The sequence below is a fragment of the Sitophilus oryzae genome, unplaced genomic scaffold (genome assembly GCF_002938485.1).
Source record: "Sitophilus oryzae breed Bouriz unplaced genomic scaffold, Soryzae_2.0 scaffold_1167_pilon_pilon, whole genome shotgun sequence".
NCBI lineage: Eukaryota > Metazoa > Arthropoda > Insecta > Coleoptera > Curculionidae > Sitophilus > Sitophilus oryzae.
Genome location: NW_022145801.1, coordinates 701,306 through 717,095, shown reverse-complemented (window position 1 = coordinate 717,095; position 15,790 = coordinate 701,306). Strand labels below are relative to the sequence as shown.

Below are 15,790 nucleotides of genomic sequence, written 5' to 3'. Positions count from 1 at the left end.
TATTGTAGCTAAACGATTAGATTTTTACAAATTGTAAGTTTTGGGTTCATTGAAGGTCTATTAGAGCTACAATTTAAAAATATTTTTACAAGATACAGAGTGTCCCAAATAAGTAAAAAATATTATAGTTGTATTTTTTAAATGGAACACCCTATATATTATTCTATTTTTGGATTCTACGATTGAAATAAAGGTAAATTTGATTAAGGTTTATCACACTTAAACCTTACCGTTTTTGAAATATTTTCAATTTTATAAATTTGTAGTAAAAAATTTAAGGCTTTATTTCTCCCAGGGTATCAAAGTTTTTAATACTAAATATTTACTGAAGATTATTTATTGATCAGGTATTGTGTTGCAATAATAAAAAATTTACTACCTTATACAGAGTGTCCAAAAATTTATATTAAATAATTACTAGCTTTAAACGGCAATAACTTGTTTAGAAAATGCATTTTCTTATAATTTAGACCTCATTTATCACTATACCCATGGAATATTGATATTTCAGATTTTTTTATAGCACCCTAATATGTACAAAACGTACAGGTGGTAAATATTGCAAGCCCATTGGCATACAAAAAAACTATTTAAATCTTTGTAAAAGGGTATAGAGTAAACGCCACGAATGTTTGGGAGTGATTCATCGCTTGATGAAGTTAGAATCGACACGCGCGCTATCATTTTTACATTAAAAACGTAAATTTTTACCGCAGACGTAGGTTTTTAAAGCCCGGCCTTTAAATCATCTGCCTGCGCTCCTTCTACTTATTCTAAAATGTTAGCGCCATTGACAAAGACGATACTATATCGCGTTTCTTTGGTTGATTCGTTTTTGTGCGTCAGTCCATTGGTGTGCTTGCAGTGCGATCAATGGGGCATTCCATTTTATATTTATAACCAAATATATGTTTTGACAAGACTTTGACAGTTAAAACAACAAATTACAACAGATTATGTATTGATTACTTTGAATAAGAAGACTAAGGAAGGAGCATAATGCTATCCATGTATTCATGCATGGTGGGCGGAAAAAGCTCTCTAGGGTGGGGATCCTTGACAGTTCTGTTTGACGATTCATTTGACACATTTGAATTTGATTTGAAATTTTGTGGAATTGTCAGTTTTTACGGAGCTTATTTTATGTTATTTATTATTTATTCTACTACTGATAGTTGTATAAAGGTAGTAAATCTAGATGAAAATTGTGGCAGAACTTAAATTAACAGTGACATTATCACGATTTATCGAAAAAGACTCTAAAATAGTTGGTTGTGTAGCGTGCGGTAGATCTCGGCAAAAATTGAGTGAAATAATGGAACAACTTTTCGCTAGTAAGTGATTATATAATATACATACGTGTAGTAAACCGATCATTTATGAAATTCACTTAAAATAACTAAAGTATATATTTTCTTGCATTTTAGAACTTTTATTTACTACTTGTCAAAGATCAGATGTCAAAGAATTTTGATACGTTAATTTGACTTAACTGCTTCAGTAGCGCATCAGATGTTTGTGTTAATAAATACTTATTATAACTTATCTATTTTTATTAGAATTATATATTTTTATAACAATTTTAATGACTACCAACATTTATTCACAACGTAAAATAAAATAACAAATTATTGAGTCTACCCCACGTCTACCCTACATCATAGTTTTACATTTTTAAAATAAAATTAGAACGGCACTGATAAACCGGAATTTAAGTCGGCCATATTTGAGGCCCATCGCGGTATACCTAAGATTTTTGATATGCTCCTTCCTTAGTCTTCTCATTCAAAGATTGATTATTATATGACTTGAAACACCACGGCACTGGAGTTAAGTTTTATGTGACCTTGAACAGATTAGTTCACATGGTAGCGACCGATAAATCACTCCCAAACATTCGTGGCGTTTACTATACCAACCAATTAAATATTACTCGCAACCAATTAAATATACCACCATTATTTCCTAACAAAAACACCAAAAATTAGTAAATTACATGCTTTTAAATTGTTTTAATTGATAAATTATTCTAAATAAATGTGGATTTGGCTCAGAAATCATTATAATAATAAGATATGAACATGAATGTCTCTGTTTTTATAAATAAGCATGCGTCAACAAATGAATTAAAATTTATAAGGTAGTACTTTTTACCACACTGTCTAATACACACACAAAATTCAGTTTTTTAGTATTTGGAGCAATTATTACTACAACGTAAACAATCAATTAATGTAGTTTGAATATTGGGATCATATTAATTGGTCTTCTTTGACAAAAAATATTTAAACAGTTTTTTTTTAAATTTTTTAATTATATAAGCGAAGTCTATCGACAATATTAGTATCTGTACCCTTTGAAAATTTGTTACATCTTTAAAAATAAGCTAAAATGTGAATGTTCCATGGGTATAGTGATCAATGAGGTCTAAATCAAGTTTTCATAGAAAATGCATTTTCTATGAAAACTTGAAGAGATGGGTAAAAAATGGAACAATACAATTTGATAGACAATTACATTGTGCATCTGATTCACGTAAAATATATAGGGTGTTCCATTTAAATTAAACAAGTTATTGCCGTTTAAAGCTAGTAATTATTTAATATAAATTTTTGGACACTCTGTATAAGGTAGTAAAATTTTTATTATTGCAACACAATATCTGATCAATAAATATTCAGTAAATATTTAGTATTAAAAACTTTGATACCTTTGGAGAAATAAAGCCTTAAATTTTTTTCTGCAATTTCATAAAATTGAAAATATTTCAAAAACCGTAAGATTTAAGTGTGATAAACCTTAATCAAATTTACCTTTATTTCAATCGTAGAATCCAAAAATAGAATAATATACAAGGTGTTCCATTTAAAAAAATACAACTATAATATTTTTTACTTATTTGGGACACTCTGTATCTTGTAAAAATATTTTTAAATTGTAGCTCTAATAGACCTTCAACGAACCCAAAACTTACAATTTGTAAAAATCTAATCGTTTAGCGACAATACTCCGTGTCGTATGTGGTGAACAACCCTGTATAACAATACAATGCCTTCCATTTTAATTCAAATGTATACTTTGAAAAGGAATTTTCTGTTAAAATTGTATTTTCTTTTCACTGGAGAGACCAAGCTTCATTCAGAAGTTAGTGGAATAAACTAGTTGTTTCAGTTAGCATAGAAGTTGGTTCCCCTAATTTCAATCTAAGCGTTGAGAACTATTGTTTCCGGAACCGGAGCTGTTTTTTGGAACCGAGAATTTCGGTACCGCGCCTCTTAGGAACCGGGATTTTCCGGTTTCTTTTGTTCTTTCGTTACTAACTAATTTTCGTTCAATGGTGGTGCAGTTCATCAATCAGAAAGCAAGGGATGGTTTTCCAAAGTAAAATGGATAACAAATTGAGATTTTTAATGAAAATAATATTAAATTGAAACTCCCACCGAATTATGAAAGTGTACAGGGTGGGTCAAATTCGGCGCTTTTAAATGGAAACACCCTTTTCTATAGGAGATAGACAAAATATAATATTGGTGTCTGGAGCTCAATTTTTGTCAAAAACATGATGGTGAAAACCGCATATCGATATCTGTAACCGTTTCGGAGTTACGGGGTGTTTTTCAAAAATATGCATTTTTAACAAATCGCTGTAACTTTTTTATTATGGAAAATTTTGTATTTTTATGAAAACATTTCCAAAGCACCTTTTTACGTAGAATTTAATGGTTTAAGTATAGTTTTTTTTAAATTAATAATTTAAGAATTATCAACAGAAAATTTGATTTTTTAAATGGGACGCCCTGTATATTTTTAATTTATTGAAAAGAACTTAAAATTACCTTTCTAAAAATATAACACACTTGATATTTTGCTCGATTCCTCTTCGAGATATAGAGTATATCAAAATTCGCCCGCTTTAAATAAGTAGGCTTTGAACGGCACCGGCTGTAATGCAAAAAAATTCTAGCTGTGAGCATCAATTAAAACGAAAATAATATTTGCTATGAGAGATGCAGAATTTTATAACAATTTAAAATATATTTAACTAACATCAACACATTTAAACTATATCTAATAACAATAAAAATAAGGACATAAGATTTTGCTACCATAAAATACCAGGATATAAGATTTTGCTACAGGTTTTCGACATATCGACTGTCTTCTGTTATGGACAGACAGATTTTGAACATTTCTCGCGGAATTCATTAACTCAGTGGATGTGAAAAATACCCTCTCATAACTGCTAAATATTTCTAATTCTTGTCTAGATTATACGGAATAATAAGGAACCTTTATTCTTCCGCAAATATATCCATAGGATTAGATCCATGGGCACTAAGTCAGGCGGCCTCGACGGCCAACGGCTGGGATCTTCGTTAGCTTTCAATTATTCTTGAAATTGGCTGCAAAAATTTGGTGATAACTTCAGCGTTCAGAGGCGGTGCGTCGTCTTGCTGGAAAATATGTTTTCGAGTTCCATTAAGGGCATCATCAATAAGGGGTCCAAAGCCTACTAGTGAAAAGTGGCGAACTTTAACAAATTCTGTATTTCGTAGGGGATTATAACAAAATATCAAGTGTGCTATATTTTTGGAAAGGTAATTTTAAATTCTTTTCAATGAATTAAAAATATAGAGGGTGTCCCAAATAAAAAAATAATTTTTCTGTTGATAACTCTTAAATTATTAATTTCAAAAAAATTATACTTAAACCATTGAATTCTACGTAAAAAGGTGCTTTGGAAATGTTTTCATAGAAATACAAAATTTTCCATAGCAAAAAAGTTGCAGCGATTTGTTAAAAATGCATATTTTTGAAAAACACCCCGTAACTCCGAAACGGTAACAGATATTGATATGCGGTTTTCACCATCATGTTTTTGATGAAAATTGAGCTCCAGACACCGATACTAGTTTTCGTCTATCTCCTATAGAAAAGGGTGTTTCCATTTAAAAGCTTCGAATTTGACCCACCCTGTACAAAGAATTATCCAGAACTTAAAGAATGACAAAAGTCTCGGAAATCATCACATGCCGGCTGAGGTATTTAAGTATGGAGGGTCCAAGTTGATAGAACACATCCAGGAACTACTGAAAGACGTATGGGAGAAAGAAGAAATACCGAAAGAGTGGAAAGAAGCAATAATCTGCCCTATACATAAGAAGGGAGATAAGAGCGAGTGTCAAAACTACAGAGGTATAGCTCTCCTAAATGTAGCATATAAAGTACTGGCAACATATATAAAAGAAATGTTAGTAGAGGAGGTTGATGAAAAAATTGGAGAGCACCAATATGGATTTAGGAAAGGAAGAAGTACCATTGACCAAATATTTACCCTTAGAGAAATACAAGCGGATAGTTATGAATATGGAAAACAGACAATTCTCCTATTTATCGACTTTCAGCAGGCATATGACAAAGTTAAAAGGACGAAGATGTTTAGAGCATTAACAGAATTAGGGGTTAGCAAGAAACTGACCAAGATGATAAAATTGACACTCCAAGAGACAGTAAATGAAGTCAAAGTAAACAAGAAAACAACGGAAAAATTTCTAATCAGGGACGGATTAAGACAGGGGGATATCTCCAGTACTGTTTAGTGTAGTATTAGAAAAAATTATAAAAGAGGCGGGAATCAACAGAGAGGGCCTTCTGTATACTAAAAAACACCAATGCTTAGCCTTTGCCGATGATTTGGTTATCTTAGCAAGAGATCGGAAAGAGCTGATATCGGTGACCAAAAGAGTACAAAATCAAGCGCAAAAAGTAGGCTTAGTGTTTAATGAGAAGGAAACCAAATTTATGGAGTGGTTACATAAAGATTTTGAGAAGGGAAGATGTCTACAATTGAAGTCTGAGAGATGTAAACGATACAAGTTTGAGGAAGTAGATACATTCATATATCTGGGAGCAGTATTTCTAAGGAATCCAAATTTAACTCAAGAAATTATGGCAAGAATAATGGCAGGAAATAGATGTGTCAGCGTATTACAGAAAATTATTAAGAGTAAGAACATTTCTAGAAGTTTAAAAATCAGAATGTACCAAACAATGATAAGACCAATAGTGCTGTATGCATATGAAACGTGGACGTTCAATGCAACAGAAAGTTCGAGGCTAGAGATTTGGGAAAGAAAAATACTGAGGAAGATTTTTGGAGGAAAGAAGATAGACAACATATGGACCAGAAGAACAAATGAAGAAGTAAAGCAACTATATCGGGCACCGAGTATAACGGGAGTAGCAAGACGGACAAGGACACATTGAACGAATGGCCGAAGCAAGAATTCCTAGTATGATAATGAAACGTGAAATAGGTGGAAAGAGAAGGGGGGTAGACCGAGAATCAGATGGAAAAAGGATGTAGAAGAGGACTTGGAAGGTGGAGAATAAAGACGAAAGACAGGAACAAATGAAGAAAGATAACCAATCAAGCCATGAGCCTTTTAGGCTTTTAGAGCTATTTTATATATAATATTAAACTATTAAGTCATGAAAAAATTAACATGGACACAAACATGAACACCAGTAAAGAAAAAAGTATAGGTAACTTAAATTTCACATCAAACAACGTAAACCAACCAAACTGAATTTGAGACAAAAGCCCTAAAATATTGAATTAAAAATGCAAATATCTATTAAAACATAACATAATAAATATTATAGAAACGTCAAAAGAAAAAAGAAGCAAGAACAAGAAAGCAAAAAAGAAATAGAGAATAGCATAATTACTTATAAGCATCATAGAAAATAGAATCATTGCTAAGAAATGAGCATCATTACTTATTTAGAAGAGTTTGATTTTGACTGCTAGAAGGTATCAAAGGACTTTCTCACGTAAAAAAAATATTTTTTTAATTATTGTTACCACCGAGGCCCCTAATTGGCGGTTTGAACCCTAACCCCCAACCCCAGTTGAACCCTAATTGGTAGTATTAGAGTTTCCAAAACCGTACTAAAATATTTTCGTTCAACAATTGTGGAGTTCGTCAATTAGCAAGCAAGGGATGGTTCTCAAAAGTAAAACCGATAAAAAATTGAGTTTCAAATGAAAACAATATTAAATTATTAGGTCATGAGAAAGTAAACAGGAACGCAAATATTGAACACAAGCGAAAAAAAAAGAAAACACATAGGTAGCTTTAAAATTACATCAAACAACATCAACCAACGTCAAAACCAACTTAACTAAACTAGAAAAAACATTTTCAATTAAAGATGCAAATGCCTATATAAAATAACACAAAAAATATAACTAATACATTCAGCAATATTATACTAAATAATAAAATAACATGTTTAAAATTCTATAGTTGCTAATAAACATTATAGAAACTACAAAAAATATGTTTTTAATTATTATTACCGAGTCCCGAAAGTACCGAAAGAACCGGGAATTAATAATTTCGAGTCCCGGTTCTGAACCCTATTCAGAACGTCAAAATAGTAGTTAGGTTAAAACGATAGTAATTTTCAATCAGTAGAAAAAGTTAGCAAACTCTAAATAGCCCAGAGTCTATACAGGCCGAGGTTCAACAAATTAGAGACAAGCTGAAATTTGGCATGAAGCTTCATTTTGTAAATCTTTAAACATCCTGAAACCCCAGCGATGAAGCGTTGAGCCCGTCACCCCAAAACCACCCCTATAAGGGGTAAAATGGCCCTTTTTTAGTTTTTCTTCAATAACTTTAAAACTACGAATTTTAGGAAAAAAAGTCACGAGTAAAAAATTGAAGAGAAAAAAATTTCCTACCACCTAGGTAAAGAACCAAATTTTTAGAATTTCAGTGGCGCAGGTGCGAATTCTTTAATTTAGGAGGATTGTTTTAATAACCCACCATTCTGTGTTTAACTTCAAATGAAAGCATTTTTGAGATAAATCTCGCGACCAAAAAATTTATTAGGATGCAAGTTCCTATAAAAACGATCTTTTTAATAAAGGTAAGTTACCAGTGGCGGAGATAATTTTTTTAAATGTGCTTTTTTTTACATTTTAAAAACATTGAATAAGAAGAATTGCAGTTTTACAAATAATTTCCCATGAAATAGGTATATTGAAAAATTTACACGTTTAATAAAAACACTAAATCACCACAATACACCAAAACACTTTTACTTTTACACTGGACGCGCGTCTCGCTAACCATGTTAGCATCATCAGCAGATGATTATAAACTGAGTAGTTATAAACTTAGTTTATAATCATCTGCTGATGATGCTAACATGGTTAGCAGGAGACGCGCGTCCAGAGCAATTGTAAAAAATTTTCTCTAAAACCCATGCAGGAGCTTTTATTTTGCTGTGTAACACCAAAGGTTCCAACCCTCAACTGTAATCACGTTTAATAACAAAATAAGAAAAACCTTAGCTCAAAAATAGGATAACTTATCTTAAGAATAGTCCTCATTCACTTCCACATTTGTTGGGTTCATACATGTAATGCCGTTGCATTGACCACATGCCATAGTGCAGGTGAGTCCCATTCGCTTGCATGTACATGCTTTTTTAGAGCCTCCCGCGGAGCAATTGCAAAAAATGTTTCTCTAAAACCCATGCAGGAGCAATGGGCTGGTCTGAATGTATTGGATTCATCTTCCGATTTTTCAGACTCGAACCCCTTGCGGTGGTAAATTGTTATTTAACCAAGCCTGTACCTGTAAGTTAAAAATGAGAATTTAGTTTAACATTTGAATGCAACATAAATTTAACTTACCTGGTGAAAAACTCTTAAGTCCATGATATTTCGCACTATTGGAGGTAGGTGGTAATGATGCCAAGTTGAAGTTGGTATTAAGACTTCGTTTAGCTACGTACTTTTGATAAAGCATGTATCTGGCACTATTCAAATCTATTTTTTTTGTCGAGTTTTTAACATATATGCTGCTATAAAAAACTGAGATGTAACTTCTTCTAACTTCTCCTTTGTAGCCTCGGGATTATATAATTCTTTTAATAGCTCACATAACTTTTTCTCCTGGTGTTCACTAAATTAATCTTCCCTTTATTGAACACAGCAGACGTTGTGTCACAACTAGATATAGCGTGGACGTGGACTAAGAATCACTTCCAATTTTTGTTGTAAGGCCGATATGTCGATTATTTTATTTGGTTTTTACACCTTTCCCGGACGAATCATAAACAGTCTCTTGTGGCAATAATGAATCAGTAACACTATAATGTCCGTATCTTCGTTAACTAGTGCTACGGTCAGTTCTGGTAAATTGTCACTTATTAAGATCGCTGTAATTGCAATAAGAGTATCGGCATCACCATCAGCGACTTTAACATTGATTCCATTTTCCAACAATACTTTTCCGAGTGCACGAATGAAGTTGCTTTTGTTGGTGTTGTTTGACAAAAAATCTGCCTTTGGTACCTTCACTGCAGATAAATTCGAGAAAGATACAATTGGTACCATTTTTTTACCTGTAGATCTGCGATTCTGCCCCACAATTTTGGTCTGTATCTCTTCATAGCCATCAAAAACAACAGTGACATTTTTGCCATAGTGATATGTTATATAATTATAGTATTGAGAAAACAGATCTGAAAATATCGCAGCGTTGGTTAAATAACAATTTACCACCGCAAGATTGGGGTTAGAATCTGAAAAATCGAGAGATGAATCCAATACATTCAGACCAGCCCATTGCTCCTACACAGGTTTTAGAAAAAAAAAATTGCAATTGCTCTTCGGGAGGCTGTAAAAAAGCGTGTACATACAAGCGAATGGAACTCACCTGCACTATGGCATGTGGTCAATGCAATGGCATTACATGTATGAACCCAACAAATGTGGGAGTGAATGAGGACTATCCTTAAGACGAGTTATCCTATTTTTGAGCTAAGGTTTTTCTTATTTTGTTATTAAACGTTTAAATTTTTCAATATACCTATTTCATCGGAAATTATTTGTAAAACTGCAATTTTTCTTATTCAATATTTTTAAAATGTAAAAAACGCACATTTAAAAAAATTATCTCCCCCAGTGGTAACTTTCTTCAATTTTTTACTCGTGACTTTGTTTCCTAAAATTCGTAGTTTTAAAGTTATAGAAGAAAAAGTAAAAAAAGGGCCATTGTTACCCCTTATAGGGGTGGTTTTAGGGTGACGGGCTCAACGGTTCATCGCTGGCGTTTCAGGATGCTTAAAGATCTACAAAATGAAGCTCCATGCAAAATTGCAGCTTGTCTCTAATTTGTTGAAGATCACCCATGTAAAACGATGTATCGGCCCTGAGCTAAAAGCCTCATTCAGAACCTCAAAATTAGTGGCATAATTTAGTAGTTTCAATTAGCGTTGAAGTTGTTCCTCTAATTTAAATGTAAGTATTCAGAACATCAAAATTAGTGGTAGAAATTTTCAGCTATTAGAAAAAGTTAACAAGCTATTAACTTTTTCCACTAATTATACCTCAAAATTTGCGAGTAATGTTATTTTGGCCCTTGATTATCATCTGTTAAGAGAAATTGTAGCTATAAATAAAGATGTATTTTTATAAGCTAAATATATTGGGCTTTTTCTATTATATATTTTCCAAGCTTTAGGATATTCTATTAATTTTTACTGTATTTTTTTAGACATTTTGAATGATTGAAAATTAAAAAGTATGAAGTATAATTATAAAAACACTAATAATAATTTAAATTTATTAAGAACTAAAATACCTTTGTCTGACAACTTCCCTTTCATGGGCTAATAATTTTTCTCTTTCTTCCGTAAGTTGCTCCCTTAATTGCTCCAGTTGCTGTTGATGCTTTTTGACCAATCTTAACTCTATATCTTCGATTTCTTTCTTCTGTAAAGCTCTCATATCGGCTAGTTCTTGCTGTTGACGCTTTTCCATGCTCTGAATTTCTGGCTCTATACTTTTAACTGTTAATTCCTAACATAAATAAATAATCTAGATATTACAAGGCTCCTTTCTGATGTCCCAATGAGATTCCAATGACTTTTTTCTACGACTAGCCTAGAAAATGCAGTTTGACACACGGAAATCTCGATCTGAAATTGGCGTTTTGCAAACTGTCGTGGGTTAAGGATTTATTTTCTTTATCTTTTTTTTGCACACGACATGTGTCAATTTTAACATTTTTAACCTTCAATGTTTAGCTGAAACGCCAAACGCAACGCAGCCGTCAGAAAAGTGCCATCATCACATCCCAAATAATTATTTCACAAAACTGACAAAAACTGAGTGAGTCTGCTGCTAATTTGTAGTCGTAGAAAAAATAGCGTAAAAACTCGTTCGAAAACTTCTTTGTACACTCGTTCGATTTGTGGCTCGAGCCGCAGGCAACAAACTGTTGAACTCGTGCGCAAAACGTAATTTTCGAAACTCGTTGTTTAATATACTATTTTAGTTTTTGAGTTAAAAACGAGATTTGGTATGTTAGTATATGACATAAATTATGATTGATTGGCGTATTCAATTATTTTCGGCCACTTCCTGTTTCACCGGAAATGACTACAACTTTTGATTTTTAAATGGCACCCTCGGTATTTTTTTACCGTATTCGATACAAAATGACACTCTGAATATAATGAGATATCGAATGTTAACTTCTGATATTTTCTGGCTGTGTTAAAAGCACTAATTTTTAATCAAGGAGCTTTGGAAAAATAGATTTGATCGTCTAATGTTTTTAGTGTCTTATCCTGGCCGGTTAAAAGATGCCCAAACCGTATTTTTAATCATATCTCAATTTTTTTCAAATGGAACGAGGATGGCTCATTAGCATATTCAGAAAAGACATTTTTTTACGAATAATTTGGTACCACATACTTGGTATTTCGAGTCAAATTGTCGTTATGAACCGCATGTTGCAATTTCATATAAACCAGATTCTAATATGTCGTTCTATTCAATGTGTCATATTCTATCGCATAAAGTAAGAAAATACCGAGAGTGCCCTTTAAAAATCAGAAGTTGTAGTAATTTCCGGTGAAACAGGGAAGTGTCACGTACTATGTGTATGTAAGTGTAAAGTGTCATATATAAGCAGGTCATAAACTAATATACTAAATCTTGATTTTTTATCTGAAAAAATAAAAAAGTTGTAGGGGGTGAGCCACTTTTGAGATGCACTTGGTATAGTTCTATTCTCATTGAGCAAAAATCATAATTTTTACTACTGTTCATAGATGAAATACCTTAATTTTCTGTGTTTTTCCTTCAATCCATCGCTCTCTTCTGATCTTTTCACCAGCTGCATGCATTTCCTTTATTTTGCGAATTTCTACTTGATGCTTGTGCTCTAACGCTTTTGTGTTTGTATTGTACCTGTCTTCGACTACCTGAAGTTGAAAATCCTTACGTTAAGTGAGTTATTACTTGACTAAATTCTATGAAAAAAGTATAGCAACAATAACTAACATATTTTGTTTAAGCTTACCTTCATCTCTTGTATCAATCCTTCGCATTGCTGATTCAACGCTCTTTTATCAGCAATCAACTGATCGATAAATTTCTGATGTCTCTTTACAACACCTTCATACTCATCTTTCTGTTGCTTTAATTTCTGTTTCACTAAATTATCAGTTTGTGAATTGTGTTTTACTGCCTGGTCTCTTAATGCTGACAACTCGTTCAGTAATAGAGAAATAGAGGAATGTTTCTCTTTAAGACGAAGATGAACATCTATCAACTGGCTAGCTAGTTCTTGTCTAGAAAGTGATTCTAAATCTTCTATCCTAAAATCCAAAAATTCATTCCTGGAACTATCCTTCCTAATATTATAAACTCAAAAGAGTTTGTATGAGTGGATGTTTGTTACTTTTCCACGCAAAAACTACTGAATAGATTTTAATGAAGCTTTACAATAATATAGCTTATACATCTGTATAACACATAGGCTATAATTTATAAAGATATGTGAATTGTCCAAAATATAATAATGTGTCAAGTAAATAGGTAAAATTCTACCATTTGCAAGCTTTTCTGCCGTGCGCTGCAAAAACCGTTAGAGTTATAAGTATACACTGTGTCAATTTTAAAACTTCCCACCCTAAATATCTCTCTTGCAGTTAAAAATATGAAAAATCGGAAAGATACGTCAATTTTAAGCTTGATTTTCATGCATCCGTTGTCCGACGATACGTTGATACGATATTAATTTTATTGGTAGAATTTAAAGACTTTGATTGGTTAGAAAATAACGCAGTTTTTAAATTAATTGCACTTTCATGCCTCCGTTTATCGGATATACGTTGCTGTTATTTTATATTTGTGTTTCCATAACGATTTTGCTATTTTACTTATATTTTTATTAAGGTTAGATTAAATTTGTCAAAAAAGTGTCAAAACGTCCGTTATCATATGAACGGGTCTTGAACGGGTCCGTTGACGGGCTGAAGTAAAATATTTAGGATGGCGCGCATTTAAGTGGCGCGAAACCGCTATGACCAATCAGAGCACATTCGGACCTTCGTATCAACGTATAACGGATGCATGAAAATCAAGCTTTATTATTGGGAATGGGGATCAAATGGCACATCGTTTTAAAGGGTGTATAATTATAGTCTGTCCAACGAGAAGATCCTTGACAGTGATAGATGTGTCTGTCATTTTAATTTCAAAGTAGTTTATTTTACTTTACAAAGGAATAAGTTGGTACAACTGGACCGCATAGCAGGAAATTAATATATGTGTTTAAAATTTGACTGACAAGTAACTTCAAAATATTGTGAAAAAAACTGTATACAACTGAAAAAATGTAATCGAGTTATTTTATTTAATACAAAACGGTATGTGTTAATATAAAACAAACAAAAACAAGACACCACATACCAAAAAAGCAGCAAAAAATAACACTTACCAAATTTTATACCTCATAGGTTGATTAATTAACTTTAATCTTAATTTTTTTAAACAAGTACCTTTTGACATTATTTTTCTGCAGTACTAAAATCCATTATTTACCTATCGTGTGATGTCGATATTTTACAGCTACTCCAGTTTTTAGTATGTGTTTAGTATGGTCCTTCTACCATATTCGAGATGCTCTTATCTACGCCGAGATGGTATACGAACTTTATTGATAGTAACTTTATTGGTGTATCTGTATAAGACTTTCTGCCTGGGCAGCGAGTATTAACCATAAACTGTGCTCTGGGTTCTACAGTTAATTTTCACTCGATTTTTTCCTCCACTTGACTTCAAAAGACACAAAACACACGTAATAACACGAATCAAAATGCATCATCTTCCAAAACGCAGGGTATTTGACAAAAGTTGTCACAAAATTATAACCTATAATTTGGCAAGACTTTGACAAACGTCAAAAATCTAAAGGCGAGTTCATACGCATCGGCGTCCGTTTGTCGTTCATCGTTCCGTCAAACCAATAAAATTGAAAGACGATCTGTCATTTTTGAAATAAACCAATAAAACTGGTTAAAAACAACAAGTGACGACGCATGACGAATTTGTATTTAAACTCATCCATAGTTAACTTAAAAATTATTAGAAACTTTTTTAGTAAAATAAATAGATTGGTATGGGACGTCATCTGCTTTTCTTCTGTCATCGTCTGTCGAAATCTTACCTGAGAAAAAAAACAGAGTATATCTTTTCAGTGGTATCCCACTTTGTTGCTTTTTGTCCAGAGGTTTCCGAATAATTGGGATTCATCGCGTTCCAGAGAGGCATGCTGCGCCTTGCCTTCTCTTCGCGACGGCCATGTGTGGCACCTCAAAAAATTTACATAAAAAATTAAGAAAAAAATTACGAGTACCTACCTAGTTAATTTACAAAGTTCTCCGAAACTGGTTCGGTTCGAAAAAGAAATAACCTACAAGTGATGAATGAAGGAGCTCAAATTGAGGTTCTGGAATTATTTGCTGCGGAGCCCACAAGCTTCTTGCGGACAGTAGCACAACAGAGAGGAATATCACACGAAACTCTAAGAAAAACACTGAAAATGCATAAATTTCATCCATACAAAATGCAGATACTTCAAGAACTCTATGACGATGATTTTGATAGAAGAATAGAGTTTTGTGAAATCATGAATCGTCAAGTCAACGCCAACCCTAACATTCTGTCGAATATATGTTTTTCCGATGAATGTTCATTTCTTCTAAATGGAAATTTTAACAAACAAAATTATCGATATTGAAGTGACGAAAACCTGCATATTTTTTGAGGACATACACAATATCACAAAAAAGTTAATGTTTGGGCTGGTATTCTTGGAAATGTCATTATTGGTACTTTATTTATTAAAAGAAACTTAACAGGTGATCTGTATCTTAATATGCTTCAAGAGACTATTGATCCTCTTATCACCCAAGAGCTAGAAACTCAAATTGAAACAGAGGGTAATTTAGTATAAAATATTGTAGTTATTGTTGTAGAAATAAAACTCCTCAGACAAGGTTCTACCTTAAGAGGATATTATGTTTATTCACTATTTTGTATTCGTAAGTTATGTATAAGTCTTGTATATACTTTGTAATTGGATCAGTTTGAATAAACATTATTTATTTATTTATTATTATATCATCGGATTGAACACCCTTAGACTTCTTTCTTTGGGGACATCTTAAATCCATTGTTTATAAAACACAACCTCCTGACATTGCAGCAGAATGTGGGTCAAATCCCGGTGAAGTTTTGCGAAATATATTAGGGAGGAGTTTCAAGACAGACTTTATTATTGTTTACAGGTAAATGGACACCATTTTGAGCAACTTATAAAATAGGGCGTAAATTCGTAAATGGTGTAATCTAATCTTCTAATCATTTGTACTACAAGGAGATTCATTGCAATAATTTTTGTGTTAACAC

The 15,790-nt window shown here is 32.5% G+C and overlaps 1 protein-coding gene across 1 annotated transcript in view; it reads right to left on the bottom strand.

Annotated features, from left to right (window-relative positions):
* The window catches only part of LOC115888289 (centrosomal protein of 131 kDa-like), a 44,400-nt gene that overhangs the window by 19,905 nt on the left and 8,705 nt on the right, over positions 1-15,790 (bottom strand). Inside the window, exons 8-10 of the mRNA XM_030907966.1 lie at positions 12,396-12,693; positions 12,154-12,297; positions 10,668-10,885 (exon numbers count right to left, since the gene is read on the bottom strand). Coding sequence (XP_030763826.1) covers positions 10,668-10,885; positions 12,154-12,297; positions 12,396-12,693 — 660 coding nt within the window. The remainder of the gene's footprint in view (positions 1-10,667; positions 10,886-12,153; positions 12,298-12,395; positions 12,694-15,790) is intronic.